This window comes from Motacilla alba, chromosome 2 (assembly GCF_015832195.1).
Source record: "Motacilla alba alba isolate MOTALB_02 chromosome 2, Motacilla_alba_V1.0_pri, whole genome shotgun sequence".
NCBI classification, from domain to species: Eukaryota; Metazoa; Chordata; class Aves; order Passeriformes; family Motacillidae; genus Motacilla; species Motacilla alba.
The window spans coordinates 94,716,625-94,736,350 of NC_052017.1; the positions used below are offsets into that span (position 1 = coordinate 94,716,625).

General features: G+C 33.6%; 1 protein-coding gene across 6 annotated transcripts in view; it reads left to right on the plus strand.

Moving 5' to 3' along the window:
• Positions 1-19,726, plus strand: part of NETO1 (neuropilin and tolloid like 1) — a 75,705-nt gene that overhangs the window by 5,207 nt on the left and 50,772 nt on the right. For all 6 annotated transcript variants that reach the window (XR_005255812.1, XR_005255813.1, XM_038127855.1 and 3 more), the window contains exons 3-4: positions 1,046-1,183; positions 9,175-9,423. Coding sequence is in view for 4 of the 6 variants with exons in the window: in XM_038127855.1 (XP_037983783.1) it covers positions 1,046-1,183; positions 9,175-9,423 (387 nt within the window). In the remaining 2 variants the exon portion in view is untranslated. The remainder of the gene's footprint in view (positions 1-1,045; positions 1,184-9,174; positions 9,424-19,726) is intronic.

Here is a 19,726-nt window from a genome sequence, read left to right on the forward strand (position 1 = left end):
GGGCGAAAAAGAAATGCTTACAGAGTAAAAGTCAGATCTCAGATGGTTAATATCATCCTTGGAAGGGCTTGTTTTCATCGATTGATCCTAAGGGAGCCTCAAGCACCTTTACTCTTTGCACTGGGGGCTTAAGTAATATGGGACAGCTCTTTGATTATTAAATACCTCATTCAGAGCAACACTAGTGTAGAACCTGCTATCCTTCCTTTTAATAGCAGCCTAGATATATTTCCTTCTGAAGAATCCATCTCATTTTAGCCTACTTGTCAAAGCAAGATGCTTAGGAAGCATCCTTGATCCTCTTCAGCTTGAGCTGGCCCAAACCTTTGACTGCAGTCTCTCTGCCAGAGAGCAGAAAGAAACGCAAGAGATTCAGGGCTAGGAAGAAAGCAGACAAGAAGGTCTGACTCTTGCTCTCTGAGGATTCACTTAGGAGAAGGAAAGTTCTGGGCTGTGATTCCTGGCCTCAGAGCTATTTATTAATTTTACAACAAACAGTGAGATAAAAATAATCTATGAACCAGATTCCAGGAATTCCCCCGTCTACCTCTGTCCATTGAATATAGACTAAATATGCTGCAGATTTAAAACAACTTCTATATATGATCATAATTCTCTGGTTTATTTCCTTGATTTTGTGGCTGATATATTCCTGTATTATGGCATGAAGCTTGCTGATAGAGCATATGCTTGAGCTTTTTGAGATGTATGAGTGGGAAATTCATGCCTTCCTATTCTCAAGCACGTGCTTTCCTTAGAAGCTTATTATTTTAAAAATAATGCAAATTCATTTTCCCCTAAACATTCAAACCTCTCCTCTGCTTTGAAAAACATGTTTTGAGTAATAATTATATGTTTGTGCCCCTAAAAAACAGTTTTCTTTTCCCCTAGATCAATTATCATACTCAGTCTCAACAAATAAAAGTTTGAGGCCACTGACAGAAAAGGGGCCGTTGTATTTATCCTGTTAGAGAGTTCTAAGTGTCACATGGACATAATATTTTTTTTTGCTAATTGTATAATGCTTAATGTCATCATTTCACAGAAAAGCAAACTGTTTCCGAAGGACAGAGACCAGTGCAGTGTGGAACTTGGACAAAATATGCAGAAGGAGGCATCTTCACTTCTCCAAATTACCCCAACAAGTATCCTCCGGACAGAGAGTGTGTCTACATTATAGAAGGTGACCAAAAGAAGCATCTTTATATTTTACCATCAACTGTATTAAAAAGAATAGGTTTTATTATATGGGAAGAGTAGGTAAAGTCATGGTAACAAATATTTTCTAGACAGAAAAAGGTTTATAGAACTTCTTGATTTCTGTTTTGATATAACTCATAAATTAGTTCAGGTGGTAAGTATGTAAGACTCAGTAACAAACAGTACTTCAGGAATTTATTTCAGGATATTTAGAAAATTAATAGAACCTAAAATGCAATGTGACAGAAGAAAGGATATTTTAAAATGAGTAGTAACAGTGAACATGGGAAACAAAAATGCTTTTGACTTTCGTGCAGACATTTTAAACTTACTGTAACTGAACCAGGGATGACAAGCCTAGCTAGGCAAAGTACAGTAAGAGAAGTCATACAGAAAATATCCATGTAATGAGAGTTAAAATTATTTTCCATCCAGTTGTTCATAAGAAATGAAAATTAAATAAACCCAACCTAAAAAATAAAACTAGAGGAGAATAAACGTTAGCACAAAACATATCTAAAACTTAGTTTTTAAAGAGTATACAGTAGCAGGCATGGAAGTGATGTAGGAAAGGCCAAAGGTGTATTACAAACAAACTATGTGATTTCTTTTCATTAGTCTTAGTACAATGGATGTTGGAGAGATTGTTGTAATAATGAATTTTTGGAAAGTAATAGAGGTTAGATCCTCTCAGAGCTCAGAAAAGATGAATCAGGTACTGTATAGTAAATCCCTGAAATCAAAAACCTTCTTTCATGAGTTGTGGATACATGTAGACAAAAACAGTGATGGTCTTCTATCCATGCTTCATTTAGAGAATTATTAATGGATTAATGATGCAGTGAGGAACTACAGAAATCATTATTTTACAAAAGATGAAGGTAGCACCAAGATACATTTCCAAGGATATATAGCTGATTTAAATTGAATGAACTGGTCTAGACCCACACACACTATGTACTTTTAGAAAGTCAATAGTCACAGCAAAATGACTGAATTTCACTTTGGTGCTAGATAACTTGACTGAAGTAAGTCCCAAGAGATGACTATAAATAATGTAGCCAAACAAACACTTAAAATAAAATTTAAGCTACTCTCTACATATCGGAAATTTAAACAGACATATGGTAAATATTTAAATTCCAGCATAGTTTAGTAATTGGTTTAAAATAATAAGGTTTTTAAAGAATATAATTGTTTAGGTACAAAATGTACAACTTAGCGTTATTTTTTTTTCCAGTTATACTCATGTTGCTTGATCCGGGTCATTTTGCATCTATTGATCAAATTATCTAACAGTTCTTTGAGGCTGGAAAAAAGCAAGCCTGTTTTATCTTCAGAGATCTGAAACACAGGATGTTTTGTCATTAAAGTGAAATGGTGTAGAAAATAACCCACCATTTTTGTAAAATTTAGTCCCACATCTCAGGTTATGGGATGTTCTTCCTCACAGTAAGAAAGTGCTTGACAGTCCAATATGGTAAAGACTTTTATATTTATTATAGTAATTAACTACTTAAAAATATAATATGCTGAAAGATTGCAAAATACATTGTTGAAATAATGTGATCTAAAATATCTAAAAATGGAAATGCCAAAGAACAATTTAAGAAGGAAAGATTTAATCAACCGACTTCCATGACGAAGGTGAAATTCCACATTGACAAGTTTAGAGCAATGTATAAGGAAAAGACTAAACTCAACAGACATCTTGTTTTAATTTATCAGAAAATTCAATCTTGTAAAATCCAGTTGAACACAATTTTTTTATGGCATGGGTATTTTCTTCTTCCCATTCAGCCTAATCAACAGTTTGGGTTGCAGCTGGTCATTTTAAAAGCTACAATGAACCATAGGCATTGCACAACATTTTCAGCTCTGATCTCCATGCGCCTATTTCTGTCTTCTAAAAAAATCAGAAATAGCCATGTCTGTCTGGAAAATGTCACAAAAATGCGCAGAGATATAAGAAGATATCTGAGCAATAATATTTTAAAATGTGTCAGATTTCAAAAAAAAAGGCAAAAGAACTACTAAAGGTCAACAATAGAATAAATTATTAGTCCATAGTTATTCTTTTTGCAACATATAAAATGATAGAAAATGATAAAGAAGTCAAGCAAGTATCAGCTTTCCCCCACATCTTTTATATTCTGTGAAACTCATTGTCATAAAACTGACATTAAAGGATTAAAAAAAAAAAAAAAACAAAACTGATAGCACTGTCTTTGAAATCAGATAACAATCTACAGAAATTGTGGATAATCCTGACTAATGGAGGAAATAAATATTTTAGAGTAAGACAGAGACATCTCTTTATGCATGTTATTTCTATAATTAGTATTGAAATTTCAGTATGCTTGATCAGCTTCTGAATCTTGTTGAATGCCAAATACTAAACTAGAGGGACTGTTGATATGGTCTATAACATCATCCCCCCATCTCTATATCCCTATTGTATATCAGGGAGTTCAGCCTACCAGGACTGTACATAACATACTGAAAGCTGTATGATGTGAGCATAAAAGCATATATGAATCACTAGGCTCTTTCCTGGCAGCTTGCATTCATTCCTTCATTTATTTGCTATCAAACACAGACTTAAGGCAAATTCAAACCTATTTCCTAGTGACTTTAGTGGTCTTTTCTGAGTACTCCAGCTTGTAGCGTGTTGTAAACAGTTGAATTTCCTCTCAATTTTTTTTCCTCCCCATTGTAGCTCAATTTATATGTAAGCAATCTTTTTATCATGTCAAAACTATTTTGGTGATGTAAAGGAGCTGGCAAAAGTTGCCATGATCATAGACTGAACTTCTGAAAGAAAATTAGATACCTGACTGCAGAGGCTTCTATCCTAGAAGTCAAAGACATAAGCAAATCAAATTAAACAGTTGGAAGTTTCTTAGATTATTCTGCTTTTTCTCTATTTATTCATTTTTTTTTAAAATTCTGATTTAGTAGTAACGATAATGACAACTAGGAATTTTAAAGTCCAGGTTCAGTGCCTTTCTAAAGGAAATCCTTTAAGTCATCTAGAAATCATGGCCTCCATAAAAAATTTGCTATGCTACAGAGAAGTGTCACAAGTGAGGCTTGGTGGAGGGCGATACAACTCCCCAAGGAGCTTCTGATGAATCCCATCTGCCTTTCAAAATGCAATGAGAATTTTTTCTTTTTGTTGGGGTTTTTTTTTTTTTTTTTTTCTTTCAGTCTTAGTTGGCATCTGGAAAACACAGAAAATGAGCTGAGAAAAATTGGCCAAATTTCACCCTTATTTTGCATATTCATGATTCTAACCTGACAAAATTCACAGCTGCCCAGAACAATCACAGCAGTGACAGCAATAGCCTTTGCCAGGCTGCAGAACATTTGGCATGTGCTATAAAAGGAAATTTACACAGGAGATTTTGTAGGAGCAAAGGCTTTTATTTATATTAAAATATTTGGGGAGTGGGATAGTCATACTATACACGGTATAACTTGAGAATGGATTTAACAATCCTACAAGTGAAAAACCTGTAAAATTGTAACCACTCTTCTGCTTTAAATAATTAAGTGATTATTTATAAATACAGGTATGGACTAGAATTGCTTTATGGAGATATAAAACATATCTTACACTTTACAAGTTTGTGAAAATATAGAGTTATCAATCTTGAAAATCTCTTGTTCTCACAAATGACCCTAAAACTCTTCCATGATATTTCACAAGTGTTAAAAAATTGTCATGTTATCACAAAATGGAAAACCTCTTCTCAAAGTCATTTGTATTTCACAGTGATTTTTGTGTTGAAATACTTTTCACCAAAACAATGAAAGAACCCTATTTTCAAATTAAGATAAATGTGGTTTCCCTATCAATAATAGCAGGATAACCAGAAGGAATGAAGATTATTGAAACTATTATTAGGGTAACAGCTCATAGAGATGGCAGTAGGTGTTGAGTTGTTTCTCATTTCCATGCAGTGTGGCAAATTGAAACAGATTTTTTCACTTAACTTCAGCTGTCACTGCACAGACTTAGAGGCTGATCAGAATTAAAACCTTAATTGTGTAGTTTTGCTGCAACTGTTCTACTGCAAGCAATGACTCTTTTTTTTATCATTGAATGTAAAATCTTAAGACAGCACTTGTGTAAGATAATTAGATGAAAAATATGACAAGACATGCAAGCATTAAGTAGGCATTTCAGTGGTTCTAAACATTTTTTGAGGAAAGATTATTGGAAGTTAAATATGGAAGTTGTGGCATTTGAAATCAAGTTATTTTATGAGACATCATTCAATATATTTCATTTGGACTGGCCAACAACTTTTCCTGACATAGCCACAGAAGAAATTCTGAAGATATGAATCTGAACCTGTTAATTAGGATACCAGAAATAACCACTCCATCCCTCCTTTCTGATTAGATGGCCAGATGCCAATCCAGTCTGGAAGATTTGCATACTCTGGATTTTTTTGTTTTGTTTTGTTCTGTTTTTTTTTGTTTTTTTTTTTAAATTTTATTTTATTTTATTTTTTTCTGTAGGTATGCACACACTACTATTAGTGACTATTCTGGACTTGTTCCCAGTTTATTTCTGTAAATTTTACTGTGACCACATTTACACACCCTTTGTAGCAAAAGCTGTGGCACAAGATGTATAGCTGCTTGTTCTACCTTGTGTTTAGCAAAGAAATCCCTTATTAAAGCCAGAGCATAAGTGTGAAATGATACCATTTTTGCTAAAAGGAACTTAAAACTGAGAATTTGAATCATGTGTTTTCATCCCTTATGGTCATATCTAGGAAGTTTTGATTAATTTTCTGTCTTATGTAGATTATTGCAAAAAAACATTTAATCATTAAATATGAAGCACAAGATGAAAAACAGAGGTGCATTTAAAAGCATCTGATGAAAAGGTCATGGATGCATGTGGTGCACCCTGGAGTTACACCCAGATACAGAAATATGAAGTGTTCCTAGTGGCATGGCCAAAATGAAGCCAGAACGTGACATTGAAGGGGTGTGAACGGACAGTGATCCAGCCCTCAAACTCAATCCCAGCCTTGTTTTATCCCCAGTGGAGAAGTGCTGCTAATGAATATTCAATGCTCCATTCTTAAAGGGAAGTAGCCTCTGCTCACAGGGCCTTCAGGGAAAAGTGGAAACTTGAGCTCTCCTTGAGCTGATGTGATTCTCTCTGATCCTCTAGCAAGATTTGAGCTTCTCTAGGAAAAGCTTCATCTTGACTTTGTCAAAAAATAAATAAAAGGAGAATAGTGTAAACTATAAAAATATTCTGGTCATAAAGCTGGTTAACAGTGTGAGATTCATGGAGATTAGGGTTGTGGAAATTTTGTTTTTTCTCAGGTCATTCATTCACCCAGCCAATAGCTCTCACGTGTAACTCTGTAGGCCTGTTTTTCATTTATCCACGTCTTGCCTTTTACTTCAGAGTCTTCTATACCGAGGCTATAGTTGGGTCTAGGGCTCCTTTTCAACACCAAAAATCATGTCAAATGACTGAACTCTGAGGGGGCTTTGTGTCCATTTTTAACATTACATGAGTTTTGGATGCAGAGAAGACTTGTTAAGGATTTAACTATGGGCCAGCACTTGTAACCCTCTTCTTGGTAAGGCAGCAGAAAAGAAAGTTTTTAAAGGATAAATGTGTTATGATAATGGCATGAGCCATTTTTGAAGCACTTTGTGGATGCAGGAAGCACAGCAGCTATGCTGTTGTATGTCAGCATAGCTGACAGTCAGGAGTGGGAGAATCGATCTTCATATCTAGTTTGTGACATTAAAACATAATAATGAAGCTCTAGACAGGTTAATAGCATAACATTGGAGTCATGAATGTGTAAGATTTTCAAGCCATGATAAACATTCTTAAGATTACCTAAAGTGTTTTCAGGATAGGGTTTCTGACTCTGTGGTCCTTAGGTGGATGATGAACAGCTCTCAACAAATCTCCTTAAATGGAATAAGAGCATGCAGAATATGATTCCAAATTGAAAGTCACTGATTGCTCTCTTCTGTCCTAGTATTGTTTAGTTGAGTTTAAATCAATAACTTTTATAAAAGTGTAAAGTCAAGGATGGAAACTTCTGAATAAAATTAATCAATGATGTCTTCCAGATATTTAATCTCTTACTGTAATCTAAAAAGATTTGCTTTGGTCTTCAAATCTCACCAAGGATAACACCATTATGATCTCCTTTACAAGCTTTATTATATGACCTTACTTTTGTAAATTTTTTGTACTTTTAATGTAGCTTGTTTTCCATAGACTGTGAATTTCTGCAATTATATGTAAAACATAGACCTTTGCTTTTTCTATTGAATTTTTATGGGCATAAAGATCACAAATTTCCCGTAAATCAGTATAAATAGTCACTTCTATTTCCCTGAATGTGAATGTCTTCAAATTGAGAACAGTAGAAAAGGTTTCTTTCTTATGTTAAATTAAATGTTTCAATAAATATCAGTCATCCAATTATATTACCATTGTAAGTAAAGCTGTTAAAATAATCTTTTCAAATAAGGTGTTTTATTAAATTCTTAACTGCTTCTTATAAAATGAGGCTGTATTTATTTACATGAAATAGTTGTGAGAGGGATCTGACTATGTGCTCTTACGTAAAGATTTCAAAATTTATCTGATGTCTTCTTATTCAGTTAATTTTAAATAGTCTCTCTTCCTATGTGAGTAATGAGTTCATACCAAAAGCTTCATTTTAAAACATTTCATAATCCAAACAAGATCTTTGTTCTTGTAACACTGACAGTTTTCTTATTACTCTTGAGGAAATAAATGTAGGGATGCTGACTCCTGGAGTGGCAGCAGTTTCCACGCTAAGCAGTTTCCATGCTAATAACTCGGCATGGAGTTTGATCTTGCATATTTTCATGTGAAAAGAATGGTAACTCTGGCAAAGCTCATGGTAATACAAACCTCTTTTGCTATGTGTAAAGTGTAGGATGTGATCCCATGAGAGGCACAGCAGGCAATGACACAACAAATCCTTGTCTTAGCAGAAGGCTTTGTCAGCAAAAGGCTCCAATGTACCATGCTGTAGACACTGAAGGCATACATTTTTTGCTGTGGCCAGGATTAAGCATAGAAAACAGTGCACCTCTAGGAGGGTGCCTCTGATAAAATGTATCGATCAAACCATGATTGTTTTCCCTCCTTGTAAGAATATACTATATTTCTACCAGTTACATTTTTTTGCTTTATACAGGAGATCCCAGGAAATATTTGTTTTAGAGATCATTCCAATCATCTCTAGACTTAAGACCTACCATTAGAGATGGGTTTTTTTAAATGTCTAATTAAATGTCCACTATAAACTTCCTTCAAGATTTTCAGTATATCATTTGCTCTTCTATTATCCTCCTTATCCAGGATCCTTATCCTTCTTTCTTAAGTGAGAATTCACTGTATTTGTTCTTATGTTTCCAATGAGAAGTAATTCTGAGTATAAGCAATTACACTCCAGTTTGTCATTGAATGCAATACGTGTAGGAAGATAATCTGTCCTTACTGCAGCACAGTTCTGATCAGCCTTTTCTTCATCATCTTTCTCAGTACTAGGTATAAAAAAAGCATTCTGATTAACACCCCTCCCTCAACTATAAGAGAAAAGATATATTTTTCTAAATATGTAAGTTTCTTAGAAACATTTTATACTTTATATTTGAAGAAATTGTTCCTGGCTATATTTTTCTGTTCATCATAGATATCTCTCTATTAGTTTTACTAAGCACTGCTGTCAACAACATTTTTTTAAAAGGAGAACAACAGAAAAATAACCTGACAGTGTGAAATCTATTAAAAAATACAGATGTGTTAATTTTCAAATAAGTTTTTAAACAAAATTTTAGGATCCATATAGAATTTGTATATTTTTTCTTCAGTTTTGCTTTAGTTTTGAAGGGTCTTGGGTTACAAAATATTAAGATGATTTTCTTTTTTGTCTCTAGCTGCTCCTAGACAATGCATTGAACTACACTTTGATGAAAAATATTCCATAGAGCCTTCTTGGGAGTGTAAATTTGACCACATAGAAGTACGAGATGGACCTTTTGGCTTTTCCCCAATCCTTGGACGTTTCTGTGGACAGCAAAATCCACCTATGATCAAATCCAGTGGCAGATTCCTGTGGATTAAATTTTTTGCTGATGCTGAACTGGAATCTATTGGGTTTTCTGCTCGGTATAATTTTACACCTGGTAAGTACAAACCATCACATTTTTAATAGAAAAAGCTTATCATTGTAACTTTTCTAATGATATACATAATCTTGCTGTTGAATAATATTTTTAGCTGGGGCTTAGTTTATTGTCAAGGAAGGTATTAATAGGTAGGAAATTCATAAAAGCCATATGTATCTTTTGCATAACAAGTAAGTCTTATTCAAGGGAAAGATTTTCAGATTCTGCAGTTTTTAAAAGTATTATTTTCAAGTGAATGCTATTACAGAAGGTCATTCAAAATGTTTCACGGGAAGTTTAATGTTATATGCTTGGCTGTTACACTGTACAGCTTTTCTTTCAAAAAGATCATTGATAAAGTATTCTAATAAAAAATGTAATTATCTCAGAAAATTCCATCATTGCTTTTCCACTTCACCAATCATTTCCCCAGCTGAGGAGTGAAACAGTTCTCCTTCCTCAATAAAGCAAACTATTACAAGTATTGCCACAGGATGTGTGAGGTTCAAGTAGTAACATGTATTAAATATTTTTCTTAAAAGGCTGTAAATCTTAATTGCAATTGTACAAGTATTCCTTGTCTCTGTTTAATTCATTAAAGTAAAACAAAATTCATAGTCATACTTTCCATTAATTCCCCTGCTCCCCCACTTGTTAAGAAAAGATTGCTGATTTAAAATTTCTTGTTTGGCTGCAGCTCCGCTGTACTGCACTGCAACTGCACTGCTGGATGTGACGTAGTTCTGTGACTTCTTATGTATTGAGTGATGAGTCATGCTTTAGTATAGCTGACTCTAAAGCACAGTAATTATTAGGCAATTTTGTCAATTATGTCACTATTTTTTCAGCTAAATCATTGTATTAGGTTGAACAATGTTCTCTAGAATACTGCCTAAAATTAGCAGACCCAAAATTCTTCCTTAATTATTCCGGTAGCATCACAGAAGATGGCAGATTTACAGGCTCTGTGTTGTTCTTCTTTCTGGTTTTCTTTCATTAATTCAAGGAAAATACTTATAAAACTAACCAGGACAGTAAAATTTTCCTTCAAGTCCATGATACTGTTAGTCAGTGGGTAAACATATATAGAAGGTGGAAACAGGAAGAGAAGAGAGGATTTTTGTAGCAAATTATCTGGTAGCCAGGTATATGTATCTGTTGTAAATTCAAAGACAATAGACAAAATTTTGCTACTCCAATACAGAAACTATCACCTAAACCACCTAGAACCACCTTAGGTAGCGACAACTTAAAACATTTAATTATGAACAATGGAGAGATCAGAAGAAAATTTTCAGCTAATCTTTCTTTAAAGAATTCAAAGAAAATGATCCAAATCAAAGACTCATTTGGAAACTGCTCCTGTCTCAAGCAGCTGAATGAAGAGGGGAGATGTGATTTTTGTTGCCACTCATTTCACTTGTTGAAAGCAGGACACTCTTCCTAAATGCAACCTACAGAGGAGGCTTTTTTCATCCAGAGACAACGCAGTTGTTTCTTAAGTATCAGCACTCTTTGAGAGTCCCCCCTTACCCCTGACGTGTTTCTCATCTGCCTCATTTGCATTTGAGATCTTAATGGAGAATAAAGAGACATGATGTCAAGCATGTGGGTGTGTGCCAACATTTAAAAAATAAAAAGTAAATTTGACTAAATTGAAGCTGCAAATGTTTATTGTCATTTGAATGGTACCTGGAAAAACAGGGAAAGAAATTATTTACTATGTCTCCAGGGTGTATAAAAACAGATAACGGGATGAAGTTGAAAAAAAGATCAGTTAGGATATAATGACAAATGCTGAAATGAAGATCTGTTAGTCAGTGCAAATGAAAAGAGTGCTGTGCCTAAGGCATTTAAAATTTAGATTGGACTAAGTCTTATAAAAAGAAATTATATATAAATATCCTAAGGTATAGACTAATAATTTGCAATTACGGCAACTTTTCTGTTCAATAATTTCTTTGACTCTTTGGTACTGAAATGGTTGGAAATCCATCCACCAAAATTAAAGACCAGTAGGGACTGTGGTTTCAGAATAAAATGTAACCCTTTTGCCATGCATTCTTTTCCTTTTAAATGAACCTTTTTTTTAGAGGACTTTTCAGTACTCTAAAAAGAGAGAACTTGCAGAAGAAAAAACTTTAGCAACAAAATCAGAGCTACACACATAGCCAACACAAACACACCCAGAAACTGGTAAAACTACTGAAGGTTTTGCAAAAAGTTCCTTATTAAGAGAATAATTTAGGCTTCCATTTTTGTCATTCCTAAATTATAGTGTTAAGAGACATGTAGATGAATGAAGTTGCATGTACGGTATAATAGACTATTTTCAATGTCAAAACTCTGGGCTAAAGGAAAAAGTATTCATCTTTTGCATAATTACAGCTAATACCAGTAATAATCAGATGCATTTTGATGTAAATTTCCACCATTTTGCATACATGAGAGTTTATAAACAAATGAAAACTTCTTTAATTTTTATATACTATTATGATTTTATTTTTTATGTTAAAATTCTGATTAATCATATTCAGTTGCTTCTTCTTTAAAAAAATCTGATGTATGAGAGAAACACATATCAGGCTACAATATTTTCAGGTCCTGCTGGTTCATTTTGAATACAATATTGATTGGCTAGGGAAAAACCCATGACATGAGGATATTTCATCCCTGCTCTTGTTTTGTCATTCTTTGGGCCACTGAAAGGTCTACACCTGAAATTTCATTTCACAGATCTGTGTTCTTTGACTCAATCTATTACACTCATTTTTTTCTAAAAAGTTTCATCTCAAGACTGTCTCCCAAAGTGGTGTTGAATCACTGTTTTGTGTAGAAAAATTCAAGTACTTTTTCAAAATATTGACAACTATTCTTCTAAAACAATCTTTCTTTTCTTTTTTTTTTAAATACAGACAAGAATTCAGGCAGAGAGAGGCTGTGTTTATCTGGGCTTTCTTGCTCAGCTAGAATAATCAGATTTCTGTTTATCCTGGTCCCTGATTTTGCAGGACAGTGGCTTAAGATAGCACATCATTACTTTCAGTTCCTTCACTTAGTAGAAGCCATCTGTGTTTTTATTTAGCCTCATTAATATAAACGTCAGTCAGTAATGTTTTCTATTCAACTGCCTGGTAATGGAAAACAAAAAAAAAAGATTTATACTCTTGTGTCCCAAAAAGTGGAATATGAAACACTTTCTATCTGGAGTAACAGTAATTTTACATTCCCATTACAGTGAATGTCAGAGTAATAGAATAATTATGTCATTTATCTTAAAGGAAAAAAATAAAAAAACCAACCCAAATTCCTCCTCGTTGGGGAATTTGTATATTTTAGAACTCATGAAAAATTTAATGAGAATTTACTAAATTCAATCACAATTCTAAAAAAAAACTTAGCTAAAATATTATCACATGATTTTGCCATCTTATGTCCATCCTCTGCCTTGAATGTATTTAAGTAAGGGATATTTTCCAGGCATCTGGAATAGCTGAATAGTCATGTGAGCTAGGTCACTTGTATTTTTTTGTTTACTCTTCTGAACCTGGTCTGATTACTTCTAATTTAGTATCAGCAATGACCATCACTTTTTAGCAACTTGAAATCCAGTTAAGCTTTTTGAGAACTGACAAACAAGGTCAGAGCCATTTAACTTTGAACCAGACAATGTTTTTCTTTTGGGATCAGAGTCGGTTTGGAAGATGAGAAATTACTCATTATAACTTCATTTAAACTTTTGAGACAGAACCATGTGATGTCAAAAGAATATGGAAAGTGTGAATCTGTTTTATTTATTGAGACATAACTTCCCAGCACTTCAAATTGCTATAAGCAGCTTCCTGGTGTTATGGACTTTTATTGTGCTTCTACAAGTACACTTCATAAGAGTCAGGCACTTCATTACTGTTTACAAGGCATTAGGGCATCTGGTCTTGGGAAAGGAAAGGAATTTCTCTCAAGCAGGACGACGCATTGCATTGAAAATAATGATCACAGGTTTCTGTTAAATTTCAAGTGTAAAAGAATTCCTTATGTGGAATAAATAAGTACCTAAAATGTCTCACGGGGTTCTCAGATCCCATATTATGTCTTGCCATCACATAGTTATATGTTTCTTTCAACAATACCCAAAAGGCAAATACAGAACTTCCTAGTTTAGAAATCCCTGTGAGCTGGGAGTTCCATATTACCTACAGAAGGAAGTTGGACGCTTAAATCCCTACACTGTTGAACTTTGATGTAAAAACAAGAGCAAGAGAAATATAAGATACAGTTTTAAGTATTTCTAGCACTGGAGTAAAGAAAAATGACAACTTAACTAAGGACACTTACTGCTTCCCCTGCCATCAGTGCACCCTGTTCTCTACAAAAATCCCTTCCCTGAATTCATTCCATAATAAGCTGGACGTGGACTTCTAGAGAAGGTTTACTAGGATATTCTATAGCAGTACAGGTGCAAATAATTCTATTCCATCTCCACAGGAAACACCTTTCTTCATTTGTAAGTGACCTCACCAATAATGGTGACTATGATGTTGTAATAATAAATATTTTTTTCAGAGAAGCCTCCTTTCTCTGCCAGTGTTTTTGAAGCACCTGTGAGGGATCTTTAGGCAGCTTAGATGTGCTTCAAAATTAGTCCTAGAAAACCAACATTTTTAGAGTAAGCTGCATTTTTATTATACCGTTGTCATTCTATAAATAGCTTATATTTTTACTTGTTACAAAACAATTAAATCTAAATCTTAGAAGCAGCAGAGGATTTTCCTTAAATATGGTCTTTTTCTTATCCTCTTTTCCCTAAGGATAAACTTTTGACTTTATGTAAATACTATGCTGAGTTAGCTTAACCTTAGGTCTGATATAAAGTGACTACCCTTTGCTTTGAACACTTATAAAACCAGGAAATAACCAGTGGGCCCTGGAAATTTGTTTTCCCTATTAATTCTTGATTTTTCTGTAATGTTTGTGAAGCATTTGGAAATGGCAGATCAGGGAAGATAATAAGGAATTTGTGCTGAACAGAAAGCCTGAGTAGTTGTCTTCCACAAATGTTTAAAATCAACTTATTTACAATGAAAATTTTCACTACCCACATTCAAAACAGCACCTCCAAAGCCTGGTGTTGTGTTACTTGGTAGTTCTTTTTCAAACATTATAGCACTTACTTCTTCAGGGGAAAAACTGGAAACTTCTTGTCTCATATGTAATGAATAAGGAGTTTTTGATTATTCTTTAAAGGTTTTCCAGGTCATCTGATTTTCTCATGTATTAGATTTTCTAATAGCTCATATTGGGATGCACTCCTGGGTGGTTGTGTTGTGGTCTCCTCCTGACAACTCTGTTGTCTGCAATAGTTTCTGTTAGGGACCTTGGAAATGTTGATATCTTGAGAGATTCTGCTGACATTGAAGGAATTTCTTTTCTTCACTAATACTTTTTTTAATCTGTTCAAATTTCATCTTTATGCATTGTATCTACAGGTTTGTAAGATATTACTAGTATAGACAATAAATCTTAGCAATAGCTCCAGTGCTTTTGTCTAATCAGTCTGAGTGAGCCCCATCTGTTGGGGCAGAAAAACTATTTTTTAGCCACTCAGTTGTGACAGGTTTGATTCTTTCGCTGTCAGTATATATTAGGTAAAACCCATGTTTATATAATTTCTTTTCAGTCATGTTTTTGCATAGGTTCAAGTAACTGTGATTGTAGATTGTTCTAGTTATTGTCTAATTTATTTAATGGAGCATTTCTCAAATCTAGCAGCAATAAATAGTGATCTTTATTAAGATACTTACCTTTCCTTAACAGAATTTTTACTGTTTATACAGTTATTCTAGCTAATTCTCCTTAAAGAAATATACACCAACTGGTGTTAGAAGTCCCTCAGTTGCCTGGAACTAATCAACAGGCTTTTTGCCCCATACTTAGTAGCTTTGCAAACTTAAATCTTTGCAAAACTGAGTCATGTTTCTGTTTCTAGAACTGAATATTTTGGCAGTACGCAATGTTTAGTAAATGACAAAATGTGTCAGATAAGAAGCAAATCCTCCGCCACCATTTGTTATGTACATTCATCTATTGTCTAGTATTGGTTCATTTTCCAAGGGCAGTACTCATATTTTTGTAAACAGGACAATCCAGAGAATCTCTTTTGCCTACCAGTACTGAGGTGAATGCCATTGAATATTATTTGCATATTTGTAGTTCTAGTAGGTGTTTATTGTCATCTTAATATATCTTTTTCCATATTGATGGCTGAGACCTATCTTGATTTGTTTACTGTCTTGTTGATAATGCAGGCTATGTAATACTTTTATTTCAGATATCACACTTGAGTTTCTTTGATGGTCACGTCTAAAAATAAGATTCAACTTCAACTTCATTCAACTTTGACACAAATTTTGTTTTAAATATTTTGCAAATAAAGTTATCTTGCCCATTAGAGCATCTATGCCTTTGATCCATCTTCTCTTTTTCCCCCTATTATGTGCTAAGATATTGAAGAGCCTGTAATCTTTAGTATCCTACTGCTGTCTTGGGGTAGGCAAATACTATCATGTAAAGTCTTTTTCATGTGAGAAACAGATCATACAATGATTTCTGTGAGAAGTAGGTGTCATTTCTATGGTTAAATCTGGCCAATATATCTATTGCTAGACACAAAACTCCTGGAAAATAAGACTCTGAATCAAGTTTATGGACACCCTGACTTAGTCTGATTTGTTTAATCCTTTTTTTTCACTTTCTCTCCCTCTCTGTACAATTATAGCCTATCTTAACCTTCTGAGAACTTCCTTTCACCATATATACTTTTATCTTATACATACACTGAGGAGATACAAACAAACTCCCTATCAAAACATTGGCTAATGACACCTGTACAATAAGGTGTCCTGTCCTAAAAATTATCATGACAAATTGAGGTCGGGAGAAGCTAATTTTAAAAGGATTCAATTTTCAATATAGTTAGGTTGATGCAAGGGTCACATGCTCATTGTGGGTGTTGTTTAATATTTGTGACTATTGAATAGATTAAGCAAGGTTTTTTTCTTTGTATTATTAGTTCACATTGGATAGAGATACACTTAATCTTTTGTTTGGGAAAATAAAAAAAAAATTTTTGTTCAATTTATGTTCAATGTGTACCTATTTTCAATTTGCACTTTTTCTTTGTTGTTGTTGTTGTTGTTGTTGTGACAAATCCAAATGCTAGGTGTCCTGATTTTTTTCTCTGCAAAACCTGTTCATTTCATAAAGGTCCTCAGGCCAAATAAAAATAACAGCTACTATAATTTAACACTGTAATCCATCAAAAATCTCTGAAATTACTTTCTGATATGCCCAAGGATAATTCCAAAGAACAGTTGCTTAAGCTTACTATACTCAAATGCTGCACTGACAAGCCACTAAATCTAGTCTCAATTTAGCAAAGAATTTCAGGAAGCCTACATCTAAGCATGTGCCGAAATCCAGGCAATCTCTAGGCTTGGGTTCTTACTTTAAAGTAAGTATGTTTAAAGACTGTCCTGTACCTTTCTGTCTAGGGAACTAAGTAAAAATTAAATATCTGTTAGTTTTGGAGAGCAAAACTACCATTTCTTCAACTCTTTTAATGAATTAAAACTAGTTTTCAACCTTCACACAAATTATGTGGTAGATCTATATCAATTCAGCATTTCTCCATTTGATCAGTATCAAACTAATATAGCCTTAAATAGGTTCAACTTACTCACTCAGTTTTTCCTTTTTTTTTTTTTTTTAATATTCTGTTACAGTAGAGCTGAGCTTTTGTTGGAATTAGAAAACCATGATTAATGATTTTTCTGTCTTCCTGTACTATTCTTCCTCTAGATACCCTTGTCCCTAAAAAAGCTACCCTGGAATTGTCTGAAATGAAATTATTTTCTTCAATCACCATCTGCTTAGAACATAATTAATTCAGATAAGCTTTTTTGGTTCAACTCAGTTGGTCAGTCAGATTCACAAGTTGTAAAATGAAGTGATACAAGTTCTGCAGTCATTTGCAGTGAGTACTGGTTCCACTCCTTGGATTTAAAATTTGAAACATAAATTAAATTTCCAGCGCATTTTTTACCACATTCCCACTACAACTTTTGTTTGTGCATCCACCGTCAAAGGGTCTTTTTTAAAATAAAAATGGAGCAGTACTTATGGATAGCTTTTTGAAAGAGAAAATAAATAATAATAATAATAATAATAATAATAATAATAATAATAATAATAATATTTCTCTGCAAAATCCTCTTGATTATTTCAAATGCACATTGCTTACACGACCACAGCATAGTCTGCAATTCACTAGGGAGATGAATGTCTGACATTGTAGTTTCCTCAACAGGTTTGTAGAGGAGGTTTTAACTTCAATGAGAAAAAAATGGTTTGGAATACACATTGTAAAATTGACTTCCAATTAATTTTTTAATAAATTCATTGCAAAACTGTGAAAATAAGTAAGCAAATACTTTTGATCAACACTTCAAAAATATTGCTCCAGAGGTCATTACAAATTAGAGAAGCAAAAAGTTTACTTGAATACTTGGTTACCGAAAGTCTATGTAATATCCAGGAATTTCTGTTAAGAAAGTTTGCTTGACTCATGAATAAGATGATAAAAAGGGAATGGCAAAATATTTTTTGAGAATTCCTGAATAAATAAACTGTTTTTGCGACACATCCATTGTTAAAATTTTGTACTAGCATGACAGAAGCAGGCAGTGTGAAATGTGTTATGCCAGTCACATATCAGTCCCCTAGATGACACTGAGAAGCCAGAAGATGTTGTGTAACAGGACTTACATACATCATTTGCCAGATGTTATCTGATAGTTGAAGCTCAAGAGACAATGTTATCAAATCTGCTGGTTGCAGTATGTGGGTTAACAAAAGATTGTATTATACTCTTGTTTTCTTTTGGGTTTTTTCCCCTTTCTTTTCTTTTCCTGTAGCTCATTTCTCAAGTCTATGTGAAAACTAATATTAAAAGAGAATGCAGAAAATACTTCCTAAAAAAATTTTATTCCTAAATGTTGATTCCATTATGAGGTTTAGACAACTGGTTATTAACTGCTACTATGAATTCCATACTGAAATTCTACAAAATATTTTTATAATTTTTTTAAACAAATTACATACTGGCCTAGGATTTTAAAAATCAGATTTGATAGTTTGGATCTCTAAATCAAATCTCTGTAATTTTATGTGCATCCTCCACACAAATACTTTTTAGCAATAAAACAGTTATTTTTATTCTAGAATATTGCATATTAGTGATATTTCAATACAAATATAGATCAACGATTTACCAAGTACTTTTAAATGAAATGTTTAATTTATATTTTACTTTTTTTTTTCTTTTTATCTCTAGAACTTTAAATGACTCTTTTAAATCAAGCTAGGAAAAATCCTGCCATTTGGCAGTCAAAAACTTGATCTGGTCAAATGAAATTTAATTATTGTCTACTTGCTGGGTAAGCAGCTGACTCCTACTTAACAATCCTGAGAGATGTGACTGGCCATCATGTTCTGACCTGCCTCTGCTGCAATTCCAAACTCTCCTGAGACCTCATTCCTCCTAAATATTACCTCATCAATGGTAGAACTAGACAATCTCTAATCAGCACCCACTTGGCTGTTCTTTTCCCTGTGTCTCCAGCCACTTACATAGCAATATTGGGTATTGTGTAAAGCAGGCATAAGGACTTATGAACACTGCCTTTCTAAACTGTGATTCAATGAATCACAAAGTCTTTTTCATTAATGTGATGCTGGAGATCACTATTTATTCTCTGTGTTAGGCTGAACCAGTCAGTTATTGTAGGGCTCAATCAATTGCTAAATTCAGCTCAGACTGTGGGCCTAAACTGGCTTCTTTTAGAATCAGTATTGTATTAGAATCAAACTTGTATTAAAATTATGAACAAATCCAGTGAAAAGAAAATTACCTCTTCAGACCAGTAGATATTGATCAGAGGAGGAAAAATGTAAATCAGTTAAATTCCATATAAACAATAATTTTTAAACCTAAAATCCAAAGTAATGATAATAGAATTGAAAAAATTATCTATACTTGGTATAATCACTCTTTAGGAATAGCAGAAGCTGGAGTTTCTGGAGTAAGGAAAAATCAGAGACAAAAGAGTTTTAGGTTCCAAATCTCCACTTACCCACAGAATCACTTGTTTGTGATGTTCTTGACAAACCACTTTGAAGTCATTTTGTGAACACAGACCATGTGGCATAAGTGCTACTTAGAGAGGACTGAGGATCCTCTAGAAGAATGTTGTTAAAAGAAAAA